A 21316-nucleotide genomic window follows, 5' to 3' on the forward strand; every position below is an offset into this window, starting at 1 on the left:
GCACGTAAATTGTATTCTTCAGTTTTCAATTTAACTACTAAAAAATATATTTGACATTGTAAAAGAAAAAACATACCTACCATATGGACATGTTTTTTTCAGATTTTAGTATTTCATTGTATGAATGTGCTTTTGTTAGTTTAACATGTGATAGCATACTATTATGAATCAATGAGGTGTTAGATAGCTCTTGGCGACCTTTGCGGTAAAGTAGTAAAACATGGTGTTGATTGAAATGCACTGTATATTTATCAGCAGTATATGTCTATTATGGTATATCATAAATCATTTGTGTAATTCCTTGTATACAAAATGTAGAATTATTCCACGTTTATGAAAATTAATAAAACAACATGTCAGTGGTAATATTAGTTGCATTTTTTGCTTTATCAGCTTTGATGTCATCAATCACTTTTTTAAAACCTGTACCCAAGTGCTTTGATGTTTTGTATACAAATACCTTGGTTCGTTTGTTGGTTGGTTGGTTCTCTCTGAGTTGTTCATTTTGTGTCAAATCATATTTTGTAGTTTGGGCCCAAACTGATATTTTCTCAAACTGCTTCTGAAAATTGTTTCAAATTTGGCATGCAAGAATCTTTGATGGACTGGCTTGAGATTTGATATTGATTGCAACTGAAGGAAAAATGGTCTGCAAAGAAGGTGAAGCTCTTTTGAATGTAATCTAAAGGTGTCTTGTTCTAGTATCTTTGTCCCTATCCATGCAGTGAACCAAGTTATATTTTCATTCAAGTCTCTGCCCCACATTTGATGTAAATGGGCAGTTCATGTTTCAAGTATCGCCGTAGCAGTTAACAGATAGTGCACATTTCATTAAAGACTCTGTGCACACACACACACACACACACACACACACACACACACACACACACACACACACACGTCCCCACCTTTGCATTTAACTGACTGCCCATTTCATTTAATTACCTGTCTCACATTTACAGTTATTGGACAGTGTCTGTTTAATTTTAGTAACTGGGATGTTTTTACAGATTTAGACAATTTGTTTCTATATCACTGTCCATTACCTCAAGATCTGGATGACCTGTCTATAAGCTGTTCATAAGTAGGAACATAGAAGGTAGCACAATTAATGAGACGTGGTAAGGGCATGTACTGTGTGGCAATCAATCAGCTAAACTGATTATGGGGAGGCATTAATGCAGAAAACTGGTAGGGTTACTCTCCAGGTGTTTGACCTCATGGATTGATGCAATCTTTACAGGGAATCCTGATGCTGCATTTCACTGGGGGACCAGTAAACTGACACGTAATAAGTTGCTACGATATGCAACAGTTACATTAATACGTGGTAAACCACATGTGGCCCACATTTATCAATACATTTATATGCTTTGGCAATGATATAATCAAAGTTAAACTCTGCAAAGCTTTTGTGTGATAACAGAATATATGCAATCCTTGGTATTTTATAGAAAAATATCTAGGAAATGAGAAGCGATGGCATTAGAGGTTAGTATCATCAGTCAGCAGACGTTCAGCACCAATATGCAGCAAATTTCATCAAAAACTGTTCTGAAGTTATCGCAATTTTTCTTGCACAGGCTGAAATGAAACAATATGCAAATTAACTACTTAATATGCACAGTCATGGCTCCAAAACTAATCGTGTCTGCACATTACACTGAGCTACTCTACACAGACAGGCACACCAGTTATTAGTTCCCTTGTGTTCGACTCTCAGATGAACTATTGAAATACTCTGTGGTTTTAATATAAAGATATGCAATATAGAATCCACATAATTAATACTGAAAATAAAATCACTCAAAGTTATTATAACTTTACTAGTAATACAACTATATACACAATGCAAGTTTGCCTTTAAGCACACTATAAAGTTAGACAACCAATAAGTAAAAAGAATAAGTCCACTTGAAAAACAAGATGGCCACCAGTTGGCCATTATTATATTGTTACATCAAATCATGTGATATTCATACTGTGTTGATTACCGGTATGTGATGTAATTGATAATTTGGAAAAATCAAAACACATTTTTTGTGCAGATGTAGTATGTCTTGTCTTTGTAATAAGTCTGAATTATATTTGTAAAAGTGTGTAAGAGAAAATAAACAAAATGGGCTTTAGTTGGCCATTTTTAAATTACATTGTGAAACAACATGAGCTACATTACTAAGTCTGATTCAATTACCAAGTTTGAATGCCATTTTGATGGCATGAAAAACTGATGTCAAGTTGAATATCGCTGCCAGCTGGTCACATTGAATCAAAACATTAACAGCTTTGTACAAAATGAAATGGCCTTGAATGCGTGAGCAGAATCACCACCACCACCCACCTGACCCCACCAAAAATATGATACATTACATAACATTTCCACAGCCTACATACACTTGCATACATACATACCCTTATGCAGAAGTATTTAAATATAATATGAACATAACAATTAACTCAGTAATGTTGATCTAAATTAAATATAAAATACTTGAGAGTGATGGAACCTGAGGTGTTGCTTGACACAATTATGAGATAAATACAAAGCTGTATTGCTGACCATGGAAATGTAGGAATTCTGAAATTTTAATATTGTATTTGTTGTTACAGCAATTAAGTCTATGATTCTTGATTATTCAAATATCCAATTCATTGGCAATCAAGTGAATGACTGTTAAATATAAAGATCCAATTCTATTACAATAATTATCAATATAATTATGAAATGAATATAAAAATATTCAATTAATTTTCTAGAATCACGGATTACAAAATGTGACGATGCAATTCCAATGTAATCGAGTAAATGATTGTTAAATATAAAGATAATTATCTAATTCATTTCCACTTATTCCATGATTATAGAAATGTGACGATACAATTTTATTGTAGTTTTATAAATGACTGAATACAGAGATCTAATTCCATTGCAATCAAGTCAATGACTAATAAATTTGTACTTGAGTCAATGATTATTGAATATGAAATATACAATTTTATTCACAATCAAATAAATGTATTGAATTTTATACTAATATTAATGTCATGCAGACAGTATATTTCTGAAAAATTTCACTATGGTGTTATCTGTGATAATGTGTTCAAAAGTCAAAGTAAGATTTACAGTTTTGTATATTTAAAAAAAAACTTGTATTAAAAAGAAACTTTACAACAGGTACAACTGATTTCACACAATGCTTTAAAATCAAGCGATATATACATTGTGTGAAGAAATGATATCTACATGCCATATAACATTGTGTGGAAAAATGATATCTACATGCCATATGACATCACATTGTGTAAAGATTTGATATCTACATGCCATATGACATTGTGTGAAGATTTGATATCTACATGCCATATGACATTGTGTGAAGATATATCTACATGCCATATGACATCACATTGTGTGAAGATTTGATATCTACATGCCACGTATGACATCACATTGTGTGAAGATTTGATATCTACATGCCATATGACATTGTGTGAAGATTTGATATCTACATGCCATATGACATTGTGTGAAGATATGATATCTACATGCCATATGACATCACATTGTGTAAAGATTTGATATCTACATGCCATATATGACATCACATTGTGTGAAGATTTGATATCTACATGCCATATGACATCACATTGTGCGAAGAAATGATATCTACATGCCATATGACATCACATTGTGTGAAGATTTGATATCTACATGCCATATGACATTGTGTGAAGATTTGATATCTACATGCCATATGACATTGTGTGAAGATATGATATCTACATGCCATATGACATCACATTGTGTGAAGATTTGATATCTATATGCCATATGACATCACATTGTGTGAAGATTTGATATCTACATGCCATATGACATCACATTGTGTGAAGATTTGATATCTACATGCCATATGACATCACATTGTGTGAAGATTTGATATCTACGTGCCATATGACATCACATTGTGTGAAGAAATGATATCTACATGCCATATGACATCACATTGTGTGAAGAAATGATATCTACATGCCATATGACATCACATTGTGTGAAGATTTGATATCTACATGCCATATGACATCACATTTTGTGAAGATTTGATATCTACATGTCATATGATATCACCTTGTGTGAAGATTTGATATCTACATGTCATATGATGTGACTTATACAAATATAAAATCATATCCGGTATCACAGGTGCATGTTTGGTTGACTGATTCTTGTTGCCAGCTACCACGACAACCCATAGTACCAATAGCACTCCATAACGTTGTGGAGCCTGGGCTGCCTTCACCTTTACAGTGACTCATCGTGTCCATCATGGCTGGGGTCTGACATTCAACACATACCATCATATCTGTAAGTGATGAGAAAAGTATTTGTATTAAGTTACGGTCAGCTAGAATGTTTGGTACTTAACAGCATTTTAACCTTTTCACCACCAGTTCTATTTTTTTTATCACAAATTCACAAAATAGTCCTGTTTATAGTCTGCACTTTCCTTCAGAAGTTTGGAACAAAAAATAGCCAAATTTTGTGAGTAGTTGTAGCTATTTCACAGGAAGGCATATGCGCATATTATGGGCATAGACACTGTTTAGCCAATCACTATTGAATGTTTGAATTTGAATGAAAGCCCTGTGTCTTTCACTGTATGAAACTTATATTAATCAAGGTTGCAAAAACGGCATGTTGTTAAAATGATCGTAAGACCCATTTGATGGCTGTAATACAGCTACAGTGCATACCCACCTACTAATTTTATTCAATGAACTTTTGTGGTCAAAGTATTTTTTAAGTCATCAGGGGTGGCCATGTCTGCTTTAGAACTTTTTCACAATACCTGGTAGGTTCACTGACATTTCCTACAATCTGAGCATTTTTATTTATAATCTAAGGTGAAGCAATATATCATGTCTCACATGATATATTTATCTGTAATGTAATATGTGTAAGATCCGAATACAAGTATACTCTAAATAAAAGTGTGTTGTGTTACCTTGTTCTAGAAAAAATGTATGAACGATATTTTGCTCAATATTGTTTTAAAATTCAGTGCAATCCAAATTACTATTGACTGATGAGTAGTTATTGTTCACCCATTAACAGGGAAAATGAGCTGGGTTTGACCGCTGCGCAACAGATTAGTTTTACTATACTGAAATCAATGTTGAAAATAAAATATTGTCAGGTGACCTGTGGGAAATTACAAGCAGGCTTTTATAAAGAAGGAGAGCATTTTGAGTTTAAAACAAGTTTATTATTTACCTTTTCTAATCATTTCTGTCCATTGTTGTTTGCGTACATTCACACAGTTTCTGTGCACGCTTGTAATGGTGACGTATACACAGTGACTGGAATAAATAAGACATGAATTGACATGTAAAATGCAGTACATAGTAATTAATGTGATGAATATAGGATAGTTTCACATCTTGTCTCCCATTATGAGTATGCACATTGGGGAGGAATGTGATTATGCTTCAAACAAAGTTATTGAATTAAGGGGCATGGAATTACCTTGGATGTCGTTCTTTTCGTCTATATGGTCCAATTTTATTATTCTTTAGCCTAGCCTTTCCAAACTGAGATGGCAGAATCATTGCAATACCTACAAAATAAGCGAGTCAACCACTGCTTTACTATACTAGTATATAGCAGGGACATTCCATAGTAATATCAGTTACATTGCAACATATCAAATGAGATTGTTTAACACGTCTGCTTTAATTGATATATCTATATTCATTGATGCATTCTTTCCAAATAGATATACAGTATACAGTACTGATTTTCAATATTGTGTTCGGTTTCCAATGCTCAAATGACAGTATGATGTCCATGTCTACAAACTTCAAATTACAATGTGTGAATGTGACTCGTTTTATGGTGCTTCTTTGGTCAATCAATTCCAAATATTTATTAGCTTAAATAATGGTATCAAACCTAAACTACCGGTACAATTATGTTCAAAAATGTGAAAAAAACACAAACAAATTAGAGTATACATTTTTGTGATAATGTTTACATAACAGTTCTAACAATGTGCAGGATTGTGCTAAGTTCTTATCTACGCAATACAAATTAAGTATTCATCAGTTGCTCCACTTATGTTTACATAAAACGCTCAACATGCGTCATCTCACTGCTTGATATCAGAAAAAGCTATTGCATAAATTCTATTTTCATTTGATTATTATGCTTAAATACAACTATTTCAAAAGCAAAGTACAGTCAAATAATTAAGGATTTCCATTGCAATTTTAGGCTATGAGCAATAACAGAAATGCCCTCCATAGAAATAAATTCTATTCTATGTAGTAAGCATCACAACAAAGCGCCGTCAACTGGCAAACAACAACATAACATGTGAATGTAAACGTATTTACCATTTGACATAAGCTCGTTAGTTTCACAGTATCCAGCATAGCACCCTCTACGTTGTATCAGGGGAGGACAATCGACGCCACCATTCTCCGATAGTTTCTGTCTGAATCGTTGGCGTTCACTGTAACCAATGCCACACAGAACACTACATCCACTCCAATGGGACCAATCCGATACTTGGCAGTCAGATGCTATAAAAACACATATATATTAAATCGGATGGGTCGTCACCTGCACACGCACGGGAATTGACGATACACAACGCACGCTGAATAAAAAATACGAATCTTTCACAGCCAAACGATCCATTGGGATAATATTAAGTCAACCGCTAACAACATTCGGCCGATTTCGTCGTTTTTCTGTGAAAAAATCCCTTGCATACGAACAACTAATTACACGAAGAACGTTGAACACTATCCTGGGGTATTTGAAACCAAAAATAGTCATACCCATTTAGCAGCCAATCGGTGACGGCCTTACAGTTAGATGACAATTTCGGTTTCAAATACCCCGGGAAAGTGTTCTATGTTCTTCTGTAATTAGGTTTTCGTATGCAAGGGATTTTTTCTACATAAAACGATGGATACGGCCGAATTTTGTTGGTGGTTGACTTAATATTATCCCAACGGATCGTTTGGCTGTGAAAGATTCGTATTTTTCCTGATTTGTAAGAATCTGAAAAACGCGTTTCATAACTTGTCTCTTTATTTAGTTTCATGCCGTATTCAAGATGGCGGCCCCATATAGTAAATATCGTATTAATTTATTATTATCACTTGTGCGCCAGCTGACTGTGGCTACATACTACGGCCGTCTGCTGCATGTGCACGTGACACCCCCCCCCCCCATCTAAACGTTATGGTTGAAATTACCTAACAAAATAAAATAACAGAAGGCAATGTGACACGAACATCAGCGCGCGCATGACGTTTACAAGTAAATCCAGGGAATATGTAGCTATTGGTGAATTACTTTCTACGAAACATGATATGGTATCAATTATTTAATGGCATTAAATAAAATATATCAACGCCGATCTTCTAAAATCTTGTAACCAGTTTGTGGGAATGATTCCAAGAGCCTCGGGTCACTAGTCACTATACCAATGAGTATGCGAGGCACCCAAGGGGTTATAAATTATGTCTCAAAATAGGCAAGAGGTCCATTTTTTATATTTTCAAGATATGAAAAGGATCGTATTTTTGCTGTTTTGATATAATATTTGAAATGTAGCAATGATATATCCATGTTACCATGACTTCGAACTAGTAAGGGGTCTTTTTTTCTTGTACACTTGTTTCAAGCAGTGTATTTTTGAGAAGTCTGGTCCCCTGGGCCGTGTTTTTCACCAAAAGTTGGTTCATCGCATACAATTATATAAATAATTACAAGTGGACCCTCCGGGGTGTTTTTTTTATTCCTACTCGCTGCGCCCGTGAGAACTAATTATGCTAAAGCGAGAATGTAGAATACTACTGGCTGATCTCTCTCACGTAACTGCTGACGTAACTCGTCGTTTTGTTGGTTACAAGTTTTCTACATCGCATAATTGCTAACCACAGTTACCTGTTGGGTCGGGTACAAGATGTGCGATTCAATTAATGTAGTTACTGGTAAAGATTAAAGAGCCTCGAATTAAATTCTATAGTTCACCATGACCCCGTGAAGTAAATACTGATATGATATGATTGTACTTCAATCTTTTTTTTCAAAAGATGGTCAAAACTTTATGTGCCTGATGCTTGTAACAATCTGAGATGTGTAGTCGGTAAGTCAAACGACCTCAGGCTGGCAACGCGAACAGAATAGAATAGAATAGTTTGAGGCGGTTCTTCATTTATAAATATTTTCGAGTCAACCGAACACGTCGGGTGTGCATGTACAAACTCTGACATGTGGTATCAATATGCTTGCGTTGTTTTTTTTTAGCTAAAATTAATCGAACATGACTCCTACTTAAACATGCCGTGGGCAACGTTCATTGGATGCTGGGTGGTAGTGCCAGTATAGTAGTTGTTAACTAGGTTGAGAGAACGATCAGACCAAGCGCGAATGATCGGAAATTTTAAAGATTTACTGTCATTAGGTAGACAAATTTGTGATTTATCGCAAAATTAAAATAATGTTTTGGTTGCAATCATAACAGTATTACTGAAAACACGTGACTATCTTTAAATTACCTGTTCGCATACGTAAATCAGGGAAACATGCGCATTATAGATTCCTAGTTTTCCGTCGAAAAAATCTGCTTTGTTGGTGCCAAAAGCGAGGTTTTATTCTATGGTAAATTTATGATAAAATAGTGTTTTTATCAAGATGCAATATCATTATATTAACATGCTCAAAAACACGCAACAAATATACGAACGCATGGCCTCATTAAATTATAGTTTATTGCGTACCATGTTGTGAGAGACAGCTTTAGTGAATGGTGGATGTATTTCATTATATAAAAGTGTCGCCGGCAAACTTCAGCCCTCGCTTAAATAACGATCGTCAGTTGACATGGTTATCTTAATTTATGCAGTGGATAAGCCTGGCTTTAACCCTTACCATAAATCTATTCTTACTGGTCTGTAGCGAAATTGTTAATACGACAGTGGTCTAGACATAATGACTGTTTACTTGACAGATAACCTAACAGTTGCACAGTAAGAAAAAGTAAACAGTATTCATGCACTCTGACAATGTATAAAGAACTGGTAGCACGTATTATTGCTGGTTATTATATGACATTAGAAAGGGTAGTTGGTCGATAATATTAGCGTACTTTTTTCCTTTTAATGACCTCTGACCTTCCTCAGTATGTTATGTTTAGATACTTTTGATGAAGTATCAATGTTATTTTTAACAAAGAACTATCAACTAAGAACGACCAATGTATCACAAAAAAAACCGTTGCCTATAATAATGTCTGCGTGACAATGACATAATTCTCACAACTTTATACACGCAAAATCGAAATATTATTTATAGTATGTTGTTATATTTTCTACTTTAAAGTAAGTTTGTTAATTTCGTATTTTTGTTTCTTTTTGTCCGCCACTTCTCCGAATAAAAAAATCATTCGCTATTTACAGCATGAACATGAACACTGAGGCATAGCGACAATGTGACAATCAACGTGACATTGGGAACACTAGGACAATGTGAATTATGTGAACAATGTGAACACTGCGACAATGCGACAACATGGACACTGTGACAATGTGGACAACGTAAACACCATGACAACTTGAATGTGACAACACGAACACTGTGACAATTTGAAAACTTTGACAAAGCTAACCTTGTGACAACGCGAGCACCGTGACAATGGCAACAATGCGTGACAAAATGATAAAGTCAGGATTGTCACAGTTTTCACATCATCGTGATCGTGACAATTAGATGATGTGAAAACTTTGACAATGTGATCACTGCGCAAATGTAAATGCTGCGACAACATAAACATTGCGACAACCAAGACACTGTGACGAACTGTCCAATGTTACAACACCACAACAATGTCAATATTGCGACAACATGAGCAATGTAACAACATGACCACTGAGAAGAAAGTTTAGAGAGTAATCGTTGGAGCGTATATTTACTCCAGTCAGACCAGAACACGCATCCTCGTTCACATTATGTGTCATGATGACAGAGTACAAATTCACGCCAATAAAACAAAATTGCATTTTATGGTGCGATACTCAATTAAAGTTCACACACATTAATGTAAAAATAAACGTTTTGCCACTGTCTCCACACAACACGTGAAACCAAACAAATAAAACAAAACAAAACACAAACATGAAAATGTAATATTGTTTTCCTCGCCTCCATATCACCGTAAATGATACCACCCGTGTATTTTTTTTGATTCCTACAATTGTTCGATAAATCCATTACTAATTGTAGATCTTATACTTTAAGATAACTTCAAATCAAATCGAATGCCAGGATCCGGGTATGGGCCGGATTTACACATGCACTTTTTGGGCGTGTGCCACAATTTGGACCTTATCATTTCCAAGACACGCCCAAATTAGGCAATTCGAATTTATCAACTTGTTGTGACAGGTCTAGATATGCACAGACACTTTACCAACGTTTGAAATGCCTGCGTCCTGGAACGCAATAATCAACGTTATACAGTCTGTATTTAAATAATTGTAGCGAAGCCTAAAGACATTACGGTCACCCACTATCACTCAAATATGCCAATACACTGTAGTAACATCATTAAAGACTGTGTCAACACTAACCGAGTGAAAGAGACGTGGAATTCTTTGTGCGGATAAACTATTAAACCAAACATCTGCCAGAATCTTTGTCACATTGCACAGAACTAGGGCGTCTGGATATCAGTCGAACGTCGCCATTCCTTAAGCAGTGTTACAACGTAGGCCACATCTGTCGTTTATTTTATACTGCTACATGAGCAGAGTACAAATGCGCGTAGCAGGGGCATTTTCGATATGTGCAGGTAAACGAGCTCTCCCAGTTGATTCGAAGTATATACTAGTATAAGGCAGAATTCGATACGTCGAAAAAACTTCAACAAACCAGCTGCTCTCTGATTGGTCTGTTGGTGTTGGTTAGCCAATCAGGTACAATCTTGTAAGTCGCATCCGTATCGCATTGACTCGTAGTGATGCTAGAAGTAGTAGTCACGTGGTTCCAGTAATATTATTGATGCTGTCTAATCAATTCAAAGTGATTGCCCGGGCAGAATTGAATAAATATCAATTGCCATCGAAAACATGTTTAATAGCGAGCAAGAAAGAAAACATGACTTTCTATTACCATTTGTTTTAGATTATTTGGAAGGATATGTGTATCAAAGGAAGAGGTTATATTAGAGTGATATATGTATATCCAATAAAGGGATATCAGGAAAAGTGAGTGCGATATGTTCATTATTTAGAGGGATATCAGAGTGATATGTTCATTATTTAGAGAAATATTAGCGATATATGTATATTTAGAGAAATGTCAGAGAAATATATGTATGTTTAAAGGGATATCAGGGCGATATATGAATTATTTAGAGAGATTTCAGAGTGATATGTTCATTATTAAGGGAAATATTAGCGATATATGTATATTTAGAGAAATGTCAAAGAAATATATGTATGTTTAAAGGGATATCAGGGCGATATATGAATTATTTAGAGAGATATCAGAGTGATATGTTCATTATTAAGAGAAATATTAGCGATATATGTATATTTAGAGAAATGTCAGAGTAATATATGTATGTTTAAAGGGATATCAGGGCGATATATGAATTATTTAGAGAGATATCAGAGTGATATGTTCATTATTAAGAGAAATATTAGCGATATATGTATATTTAGAGAAATGTCAGAGTAATATATGTATGTTTAAAGGGATATCAGGGCGATATATGAATTATTTAGAGAGATATCAGAGTGATATGTTCATTATTAAGAGAAATATTAGCGATATATGTATATTTAGAGAAATGTCAGAGCGATATATGTATGTTTAAAGGGATATCAGGGCGATATATGAATTATTTAGAGAGATATCAGAGTGATATGTTCATTATTAAGAGAAATATTAGCGATATATGTATATTTAGAGAAATGTCAGAGAAATATATGTATGTTTAAAGGGATATCAGGGCGATATAAGAATTATTTAGAGAGATATCAGAGTGATATGTTCATTATTAAGAGAAATATTAGCGATATATGTATATTTAGAGAAATGTCAGAGCAATATATGTATATTTAAAAGGACATCAGGGCGATATATGAATTATTTAGAGAGATATCGGGACATATGAATATCAATTACACCATAGAAATTAGCGAGTAGTAAGGAGAATGATATTCACACAGCCCAAAATCAAGTAATAAAGTGTTCAGTAATCATGTCTGGCAATAATAGATGAACTCGTGACCCATTGCAGTCAAATTTGACACGCATAGTGTCTGTAACGACCAGCTACAGTAACACTTGAACTTAGATCGTGTTAATAATGATAGACATAACGAGATTGCCGTGATATGACGAGGGGGCCAGTGCGACTATTAAATCAACCCAAGGGTCTCGTCACAGCACCCCGTTTGCTTGTTTTAATGTCTTGGCGCATCGATGCTAGTGGTTTTCGGTGTGTATTCTATGAGTTGTCAGTATATACTAAAGACCGCGTTGGACGGGGCGGAGTAAAGGTTCATCACAGGGTCTGGGAGAAAGCGTACAGCAAAACAATGTCAGTACACTGGTCATTAAAAGAAATGTGATGATTTATCCACCAGGGCGCGGAAGTGGATGACACGCGACTGGTGACGATTTACATATGTTGTGCGATTCCGTCTAAGTATATCTCACGACTCGTGACAATTCCCGAAACGCAGTTCGATTTAGACAACACCGTAGTTTTTTTTACGACATATCGAATAACCCACTCGTACATGTAAAACATTATAGAGTCCGTTTTCCGTTAAACATGAAAACGACACTCCACGCAAATACGCGCGTTTTATTTCGTTCCTTATCTTATCACGTATACTTGGACAATGAAATACTAGTGGAAACTATTTAGTGGACGATAACAAAACCTTAGATCACTCTTCGCCGCCATGTGGGGTAAGTTTTACGCTTTAATATGAGAGCTTCAAGATAGGTTACAATGAACCAGGTCTTAGAGGGGTTGTAATGTGGGTATTTAACACGAAATACGATACACATGGATCAATTGGTAGCTAAATTAACCCCCGTGGCTATAGAACATAGGTAGATTTCACAATTATTGTACCTTTCATGTGTGACTTCTCAATTCATTAGTTTTGTACGCTATGTGTTTAATCAATGAACCCTTAGCTGATGCAAAACTTCGAATAAAAAGATCGGGTATCAACAAACAAATCAATTATGGCTTTAAAAGAAAACCTCAGAGAAAAAAAAAACTAACTATGACTATTTCCCAATTGGCAAAAAAAAAAGTAGACGGACAATCATTACGAAGAATTGTATTTACTTTAACTCGCGCTGGTTCTTATAGTGTTTAATTGAGCAGTTCAAACATTCATCGAATAATGTAAGCGATAGGTGTAACACCGCTGTGAAGTAGGAGAGCTATTGAACTTGACACCCGAACTGATTAAATGGTCATCGTCACTACAAATATAGTCACGTGATCCAACGCCAACACACTGTATTAATGAAACACAGACATTTCACACCCACATTCCAATATTTGCAACAGTAAAAAATTAGTTGAGAAAGAAAAAAAATACAGCAAAAGAAGAAAAAAAAATACTTACGTTTACATACGTGTGTGTAGTCTTCGCAGCAGTCTAGGGATTGCAGGCACGATTCGTCACAAAAACATTCGCCGTATCGCCGATCTATACGAAGACCCTGACTGACGGCACAGCTCATGTCTCGGGACTTACAGCACACTGGCTCCTCTCCTCGATGACAACTTCCACAAACTTCGGAAATTTCGATCGAGGTAATAAAAAGTATCGTTGATATTAGAAACTTCATTTTCATTGATATCCACCGCCAAAATTAGATGAACACGGACGAGAAACAAGAATTGTGAGCCGTCTTGGTTATTTGTGAGAAAAAATACACGTTGTGCGGTTTGGGTGAGTATTCGCTATAACAATGTCTTACGCGCATTGACTGGCGTGTAATAGTGCATTCTGGGATTTTTATTTGGTCATTTATTCAACGAATTCTAGTTAGTGGTTGGTTGGAATGGCCCAACCAATAAGAGCTCTTGTAAAATCATATAGCACTAAGGTCAAAGTGAAATTACTAATGAGAGTACATCAATTCTACTGACAACGCCTCGGACATTCAATGTAATAATGTATACCACGTGGTACAAAGATAACAACCAACACGATCGACTTAAAACATTACGAAAGTATGAAACTGAAATTAACAAGAATGGCATTCAAAGGACCGGAAACATTTTCCGACAACTGTAAGCATAGTCCCTTGGGATACACGCGTCTCCGCTGCCCAGTGCTTGTACCCGCATATCTCTCTGAGCGTAGCTCCAATTAAACACTGATATGCGCCTTGTAAAAACGTCTATGTGACAAAGCAAATAAATGGAACAGGTTGAAGTGAAACGTAACACCAGCCAAAACTGACACAGTATTTTTTCTCTCGTAACTAAACTTTCTCATATTCAGAGAAACTTAACTTGTGTGTTGAGGGGAGATGGTTCAACTTGCAAGAAATCCATGACTGTAGAGGAGGGGGCCGATAACTTATCGCGAGTGTATGCGTAATACATGCGATTTCCATATACACGTTACGATACGGTTATCAACGAAGTTAAAACCAGTCATTATACGCTTATCACTGCAATGTGACTATTACCTAAAGTCCACGCTGCGTTAAATATAACCGCCCAACCATAACCGTTCGCAGCATTGCAAATTGCAATTACTACGTATACGTGGTACTACCAGCGTAACTGCTATCCCACACGACACTGGTGAATTTGGGTAAAACTAGACACGTTTTTCCGCATTATTGACGCGGATCGACTATTTAAAATCATAACTTGCGTCAAAGTGGGACACTGGGTAAACCCAAAAGTACATGTGTATACGTTATTCAACGTAACCACGAAACGCACCACAAATAGAACACTCCGTCAGTGAAGTAGTTCAAAAACAAGATTTGGAATTAATATCATGAACGTAGTCTGACTAACTGATTTATATTCGTAGAAGCGTCCACCAGTCGTATATAATGTGTTATAATGTGTTATTTGGCGGTTAGCCAGTTATTTACTGGTTATTGATAGCTTATAGACCTTAGTGGGGTTACACACTTGACTGCATACTTCATATGCTATCTCAAAGACTGGCCATTAGTTCGTTTTCGACCACCGAGCAGAAAATAACGATAAAGCACCATCGCTTATCAAATAAATTGTTTCTCTAGCTGGAACGGCTCATCTTTGGAGTAAAATTATCATCAATTGGTATAGAGCGTACACGCGCCCTTTCGATAAAACCGTGCCGACTATCCAGGGTGTACGCCAGCACTCTATTTTTACGCCTCGATTAGCCCATCTATTTGAGCAGTGTGTGACAGTAAACTGAAATATACAATAGTGGCTGAGCGTACACACTTATCATCATGTTTAGTGTGCCAGACAAGTATTTTGAAAATCTGGAAAGTTAAAAAAAAAATGAGCTAATTCGATGACTAATAGTTTTACTTCAATATATGACAGACGGGTATGCGCATGAGAAGCACTGCCAATGTGACATCAACCAGAACAGCATCCCGAAACATGTGCTAAAACACTAAGAATTTGAAAACAAATTGACGTGTGACATTTGGCGAATCGCAAGTCGCATTCATCGATGAGGACTAACTGACGCCTTAACGGCAGTAGTATCAACCACCCAGGCAGTACGAAGACGCAAACGTGTTTCTGTTTATGCTATCTGATGACCAATAAATTTGGTTCAACACATCTGATATTTCTTCCTGTCGTCGCTGGGTATTTATCCTTGACGTTGACGCCAGTATTTAATCAGGTCTTACGACCCTGACCACGTATACAGACAAATCGGCTAGCATTGCCAAGACATAGTTCGATTTTAACAGTTATATCAGCTGTTGCAATCCCAAATGCTTGCTGTCATTAACTAAGTGTCAAGCTTAAAATAAAATTGCGAAAACAAAAACTCCGTATGTGAACTGGAACGTTGATATTGTCTGGTAACCACAAAGAATTCAAGGTAGCCTTGCCACTGTTAATCAGCTACGTTTTTTTGCAAATTGGCTCGTATTTTTTTAATCTATAAAATACTGACCCAAAATGACCTTTGTGGGACCTAATGAGGAAACAAAGAACACTATGCATAAAGCATGCAATTAGCATGCAACTGATGACAAAAACAATGTTTCTTTCTTTCCTTGTGCATTAACGGCACATATTGTTTTAGCCTGTGTCAATTTTTTTTTTCTAAAAAAGTTTGGTCAAAACTTTTGGGAAATTTGTTTGCCCATGGAACAACACTGGGACGTTTTCGAATGATGAGGTTGCGTAACGTGCTCGTTAATTCAAGTCATATTTTTATAAAAAATATTTATAAAGATGAGAAAAATGCTTTTGTTGCTCTGAGAGTATAAAAAAAGACTATTTTTCAAAGATATTTCCGAAATTAGCTGTGTTTAGCTTTTTGCTAACTTGCCAATGGCGAGTGGGAAATGATAAGTTACCATGACATCAGAGACCTATCTGTTCCCGAAACAGGATGGTATGGATGCACGGCTACTAACCATAACCGTGATGGGGGGGGGGGGGTGCATGCACGGCATTGACAGTTAACTGGGATTGTTAGTTGAAACACTTCGATTTAGTGATGACGTACAATGTACAGGAACATTTCACAAATCGCGTACCAGAATCGAATATATAGATGGTCCGCGATAAATTCTTCTGCACAAGTTTATCGCATAACTTGTACAGACTCACGCAAACACGGTGCTGTCACGTGAGTGTTTTTGTTTATATTCTGTAAAATCGTATTTTTTGAATGCGTAAAAAAGGTGTTTACGATCTGAGAGATTACACACCAACTTCACTATATACTTTCACCTGTCGGAATATTTTAATTGTCGGTCATTTGCAGTAAGAACGGTGTGTATATCATTTTAAAAACAATTTGTTGTATCAATTGTATCTTTATTTTGTATACAAAAAATTACCCGTAGTTTGATCGTCTTATTGAAATAACTTTCCATTCTCACTGCATGCCACAAAGTGCATATATGTATATGTTCACAGTCTATGAACCACTGTTCGAGTGCGGTGGTTGTGGAAATGATCTGTCGCCGTGAATGCGTTAACGACGTTGTATGTTTGAGTCTATATGACTCCGCAATGTCAATTAAGCATAGCATACTAACGTTATACGCGGGCCATTAAAATCTATGTTTACGAGGGAATTGACCCAATATAGTCCAGTTGATGGTGGTACTGTACTATCGTGATACACTCTGATGAACTCAGGTCAATTAAAAAAAATCAATCAATTTCCTTCTCCGATGAAACACGAAACCTGTTTTTTTCAATATTTACGAAAGTCATACACACAACACGTAGTATTGTTTAGACATATAATCAGGTAAAAACTAGCTTTATGCATTTGAATAAAAATAACATGTCGGTTTATAAATTTGAACTTGATGCTGATGGATTTACGATATTTGGTCCCGTAGCTCAAAAAACTAAACTATATTCCTGGTTCTGTATTAGGACGTTCGGGCAAAGGGTCGACTGATACATACTCCGACATATCACAAAAAACTACGTGTTAACAAATATTATTTCTTAAAAAATTATAATCGCGGTCACGTGACACGCTATTCAGCTCTTGATTTATTTGCGTAAAACCAACATTCGTTTTGTTGTACATGTATTTATACAGACTGTAAACCACGGTTGTTTTACTATGCAAATAGTATTAAAGCTGCTATTGTAAATCTCCCAATCATACGAGAAAAATGAAAAACTTCAATGAACTTGTTATGCAAATAAACATGTTCCTTGGATCGACCACAATTCAGCATATCAGCCATACAAGTATTCATTTGATTGTGACCTGACCATATCAGTATTCAATGGAATGTGACATGGCCATATCAGTAATATTTAGATTGTGATCCGACCATATACGTATTCATTGAACTGTGACCTGGCCATATCAGCATTCATTGAACTGTGACCTGGCCATATCAGTATTCAATGGACTGTGACCTGGCCATACTAGTATTCATTGGATTGCGACCTGGTCATATCAGTATTCATTGGACTGTGACCTGGTCATACTAGTGTTCATTGGGCTGTGACCTGGCCATAACAGTGTTTACTGGACTGTGACCTGGCCATTTTAGTATTCATTGGATTGTGACCTGACCATATCAGTATTCATTGGATTGTGACATGGCCATATAAATATTCATTAGATTGTGACCTGGCCATACTAGTGTTCATTGGACTGTGACCTGGCCATACTAGTGTTTACTGGACTGTGACCTGGCCATATCAGTATTCATTGGATTGTGACCTGACCATATCAGTATTCATTGGATTGTGACTTGGCCATACAAGTATTCATTTGATTGTGACCTAACCATATCAGTATTAACTGGATTGTGACTTGTCTATACAAGTATTCATTGAACTATGGCCTGGCCATATCAGTATTCATTGGACTGTCACCTGACCATAAAATCAGTATTCATTGGACTCTGGGTTGACCATACCAGTATTCATTGAACTGTGACCTGGCCATACCAGTGTTTACTGGACTGTGACCTGGCCACATCAGTATTCATTGGATTGTGACCTGGCCATATCAGTATTCATTGGATTGTGACTTGGCCATACAAGTATTCATTTGATTGTGACCTGACCATATCAGTATTAACTGGATTGTGACTTGTCTATACAAGTATTCATTAAACTATGGCCTGGCCATATCAGTATTCATTGGACTGTGACCTGACCATAAAATCAGTATTCATTGGACTCTGGGTTGACCATACCAGTATTCATTGAACTGTGACCTGGCCACATCAGCATTCATTGGATTGTGACCTGGCCATATCAGTATTCATTGGATTGTGACCTGGCATACCAGTATTCATTGGATCGTGACCTGGCCATATCAGTATTCATTGGATCGTGACTTGGCCATATAAATATTCATTAGATTGTGACCTGGCCATATCAGTATTCATTGGATCGTGACCTGGCCATATCAGTATTCAATGGACTGTGACCTGGCCATACTAGTATTCATTGGATTGCGACCTGGTCATATCAGTATTCATTGGACTGTGACCTGGTCATACTAGTGTTCATTGGGCTGTGACCTGGCCATAACAGTGTTTACTGTACTGTGACCTGGCCATTTTAGTATTCATTGGATTGTGACCTGACCATATCAGTATTCATTGGATTGTGACATGGCCATATAAATATTCATTAGATTGTGACCTGGCCATACTAGTGTTCATTGGACTGTGACCTGGCCATACTAGTGTTTACTGGACTGTGACCTGGCCATATCAGTATTCATTGGATTGTGACCTGACCATATCAGTATTCATTGGATTGTGACTTGGCCATACAAGTATTCATTTGATTGTGACCTGACCATATCAGTATTAACTGGATTGTGACTTGTCTATACAAGTATTCATTAAACTATGGCCTGGCCATATCAGTATTCATTGGACTGTGACCTGACCATAAAATCAGTATTCATTGGACTCTGGGTTGACCATACCAGTATTCATTGAACTGTGACCTGGCCACATCAGCATTCATTGGATTGTGACCTGGCCATATCAGTATTCATTGGATTGTGACCTGGCATACCAGTATTCATTGGATTGTGACCTGGCCATATCAGTATTCATTGGATTGTGACCTGACCATATCAGTATTAACTGGATTGTGACGTGGCCATATCAGTAATAATTAGATTGTGATCCGACCATATCCGTATTCTTTGGACTGTGACTTGACCATATCAATATTCATTGAACTGTGACCTGGCCATATTAGTATTCATTGGACTGTGACCTGACCATACCAGTATTCATTGAACTGTGACCTGGCCATATCAGTATTCATTGGACTGTGACCTGACCATACCAGTATTCATTGAACTGTGACCACGCCATATCCGTATTCATTGGACTGCGACCTGGTCATGCCAGTGTTCATTGGACTGTGACCTGGCCATATAAATATTCATTAGATTGTGACCTGGCCATACTAGTGTTCATTGGACTGTGACCTGGCCATATCAGTATTCATTGGACTGTGACCTGGCCATATAAATATTCATTAGATTGTGACCTGGCCATACTAGTGTTCATTGGACTGTGACCTGGCCATATAAATATTCATTAGATTGTGACCTGGCCATACTAGTGTTCATTGGACTGTGACCTGGCCATATCAGTATTCATTTGACTGTGACCTGACCATATCAGTATTCATTGGATTGTGGCCATATCATATCAGTAATAATTAGATTGTGATCCGACCATACCCGTATTCATTGAACTGTGACCTGGCCATATCAGTATTCATTGGACTGTGACCTGACCATACCAGTATTCATTGAACTGTGATCTGGCCATATCAGTATTCATTGGACTGTGACCTAGCCACACCAGTATTCATTGAACTATGACCTGACCATACCAGTATTCATTGAACTGTGACCTCGCCATATCCGCATTCATTGGACTGTGACCTGACCATACCAGTATTCATTGGATTGTGACCTGACCATACCAGTATTCATTGGATTGTGACCTGGCCATACTAGTGTTCATTGGACTGTAACCTGGCCATACCAGTGTTTACTGGACTGTGACCTGGCCATATCAGTATTCATTGGATTGTGACCTGATCATTCCAGTATTCATTGGACAGTGACCTGGCCATATCAGTATTCATTGGATCGTGACCTGTCCATATCCGTATTCATTTTATTGCGATCTGGTCATATCAGTTTTCCTTGGATTGCGACCTGGCCATATCAGTATTCATTGGATTGCGACCTGGCCATATCAGTATTCATTGGACTGTGACTTGACCATACCAGTGTTTACTGGACTGTGACCTGGCCATATCAGTATTCATTGGATTGTGACCTGGCCATATCAGTATTCATTGGATTGTGACTTGGCAATACCAGTATTCATTGGATCGTGACCTGGCCATATCAGTATTCATTGGAATGTGACTTGGCCATATAAATATTCATTAGATTGTGACCTGGCCATATCAGTATTCATTGGATCGTGACCTGGCCATATCAGTATTCATTGGATCGTGACCTGGCCATATCAGTATTCATTGGATCGTGACCTGTCCACATCAGT

General features: G+C 36.7%; 1 protein-coding gene across 1 annotated transcript; it reads right to left on the reverse strand.

The window, feature by feature from the left end:
- Window positions 1–1806: 1806 nt before the first annotated feature.
- Window positions 1807–14039, reverse strand: LOC102808841 (somatomedin-B and thrombospondin type-1 domain-containing protein-like). Its single transcript, XM_006822293.3, has 5 exons — window positions 13681–14039; window positions 6397–6585; window positions 5528–5618; window positions 5276–5361; window positions 1807–4364 (listed from the first exon to the last, which is right to left on the reverse strand). The coding sequence occupies exons 1-5, from the start codon at window positions 13910–13912 to the stop codon at window positions 4171–4173; spliced, it is 792 nt and encodes a 263-aa protein (XP_006822356.2). The 5' UTR covers window positions 13913–14039; the 3' UTR covers window positions 1807–4170.
- Between the last annotated feature and the right edge of the window lie 7277 nt (window positions 14040–21316).

The sequence above is a fragment of the Saccoglossus kowalevskii genome, chromosome 16 (assembly GCF_978046115.1).
Source record: "Saccoglossus kowalevskii chromosome 16, keSacKowa6.1, whole genome shotgun sequence".
Taxonomy (NCBI): domain Eukaryota; kingdom Metazoa; phylum Hemichordata; class Enteropneusta; family Harrimaniidae; genus Saccoglossus; species Saccoglossus kowalevskii.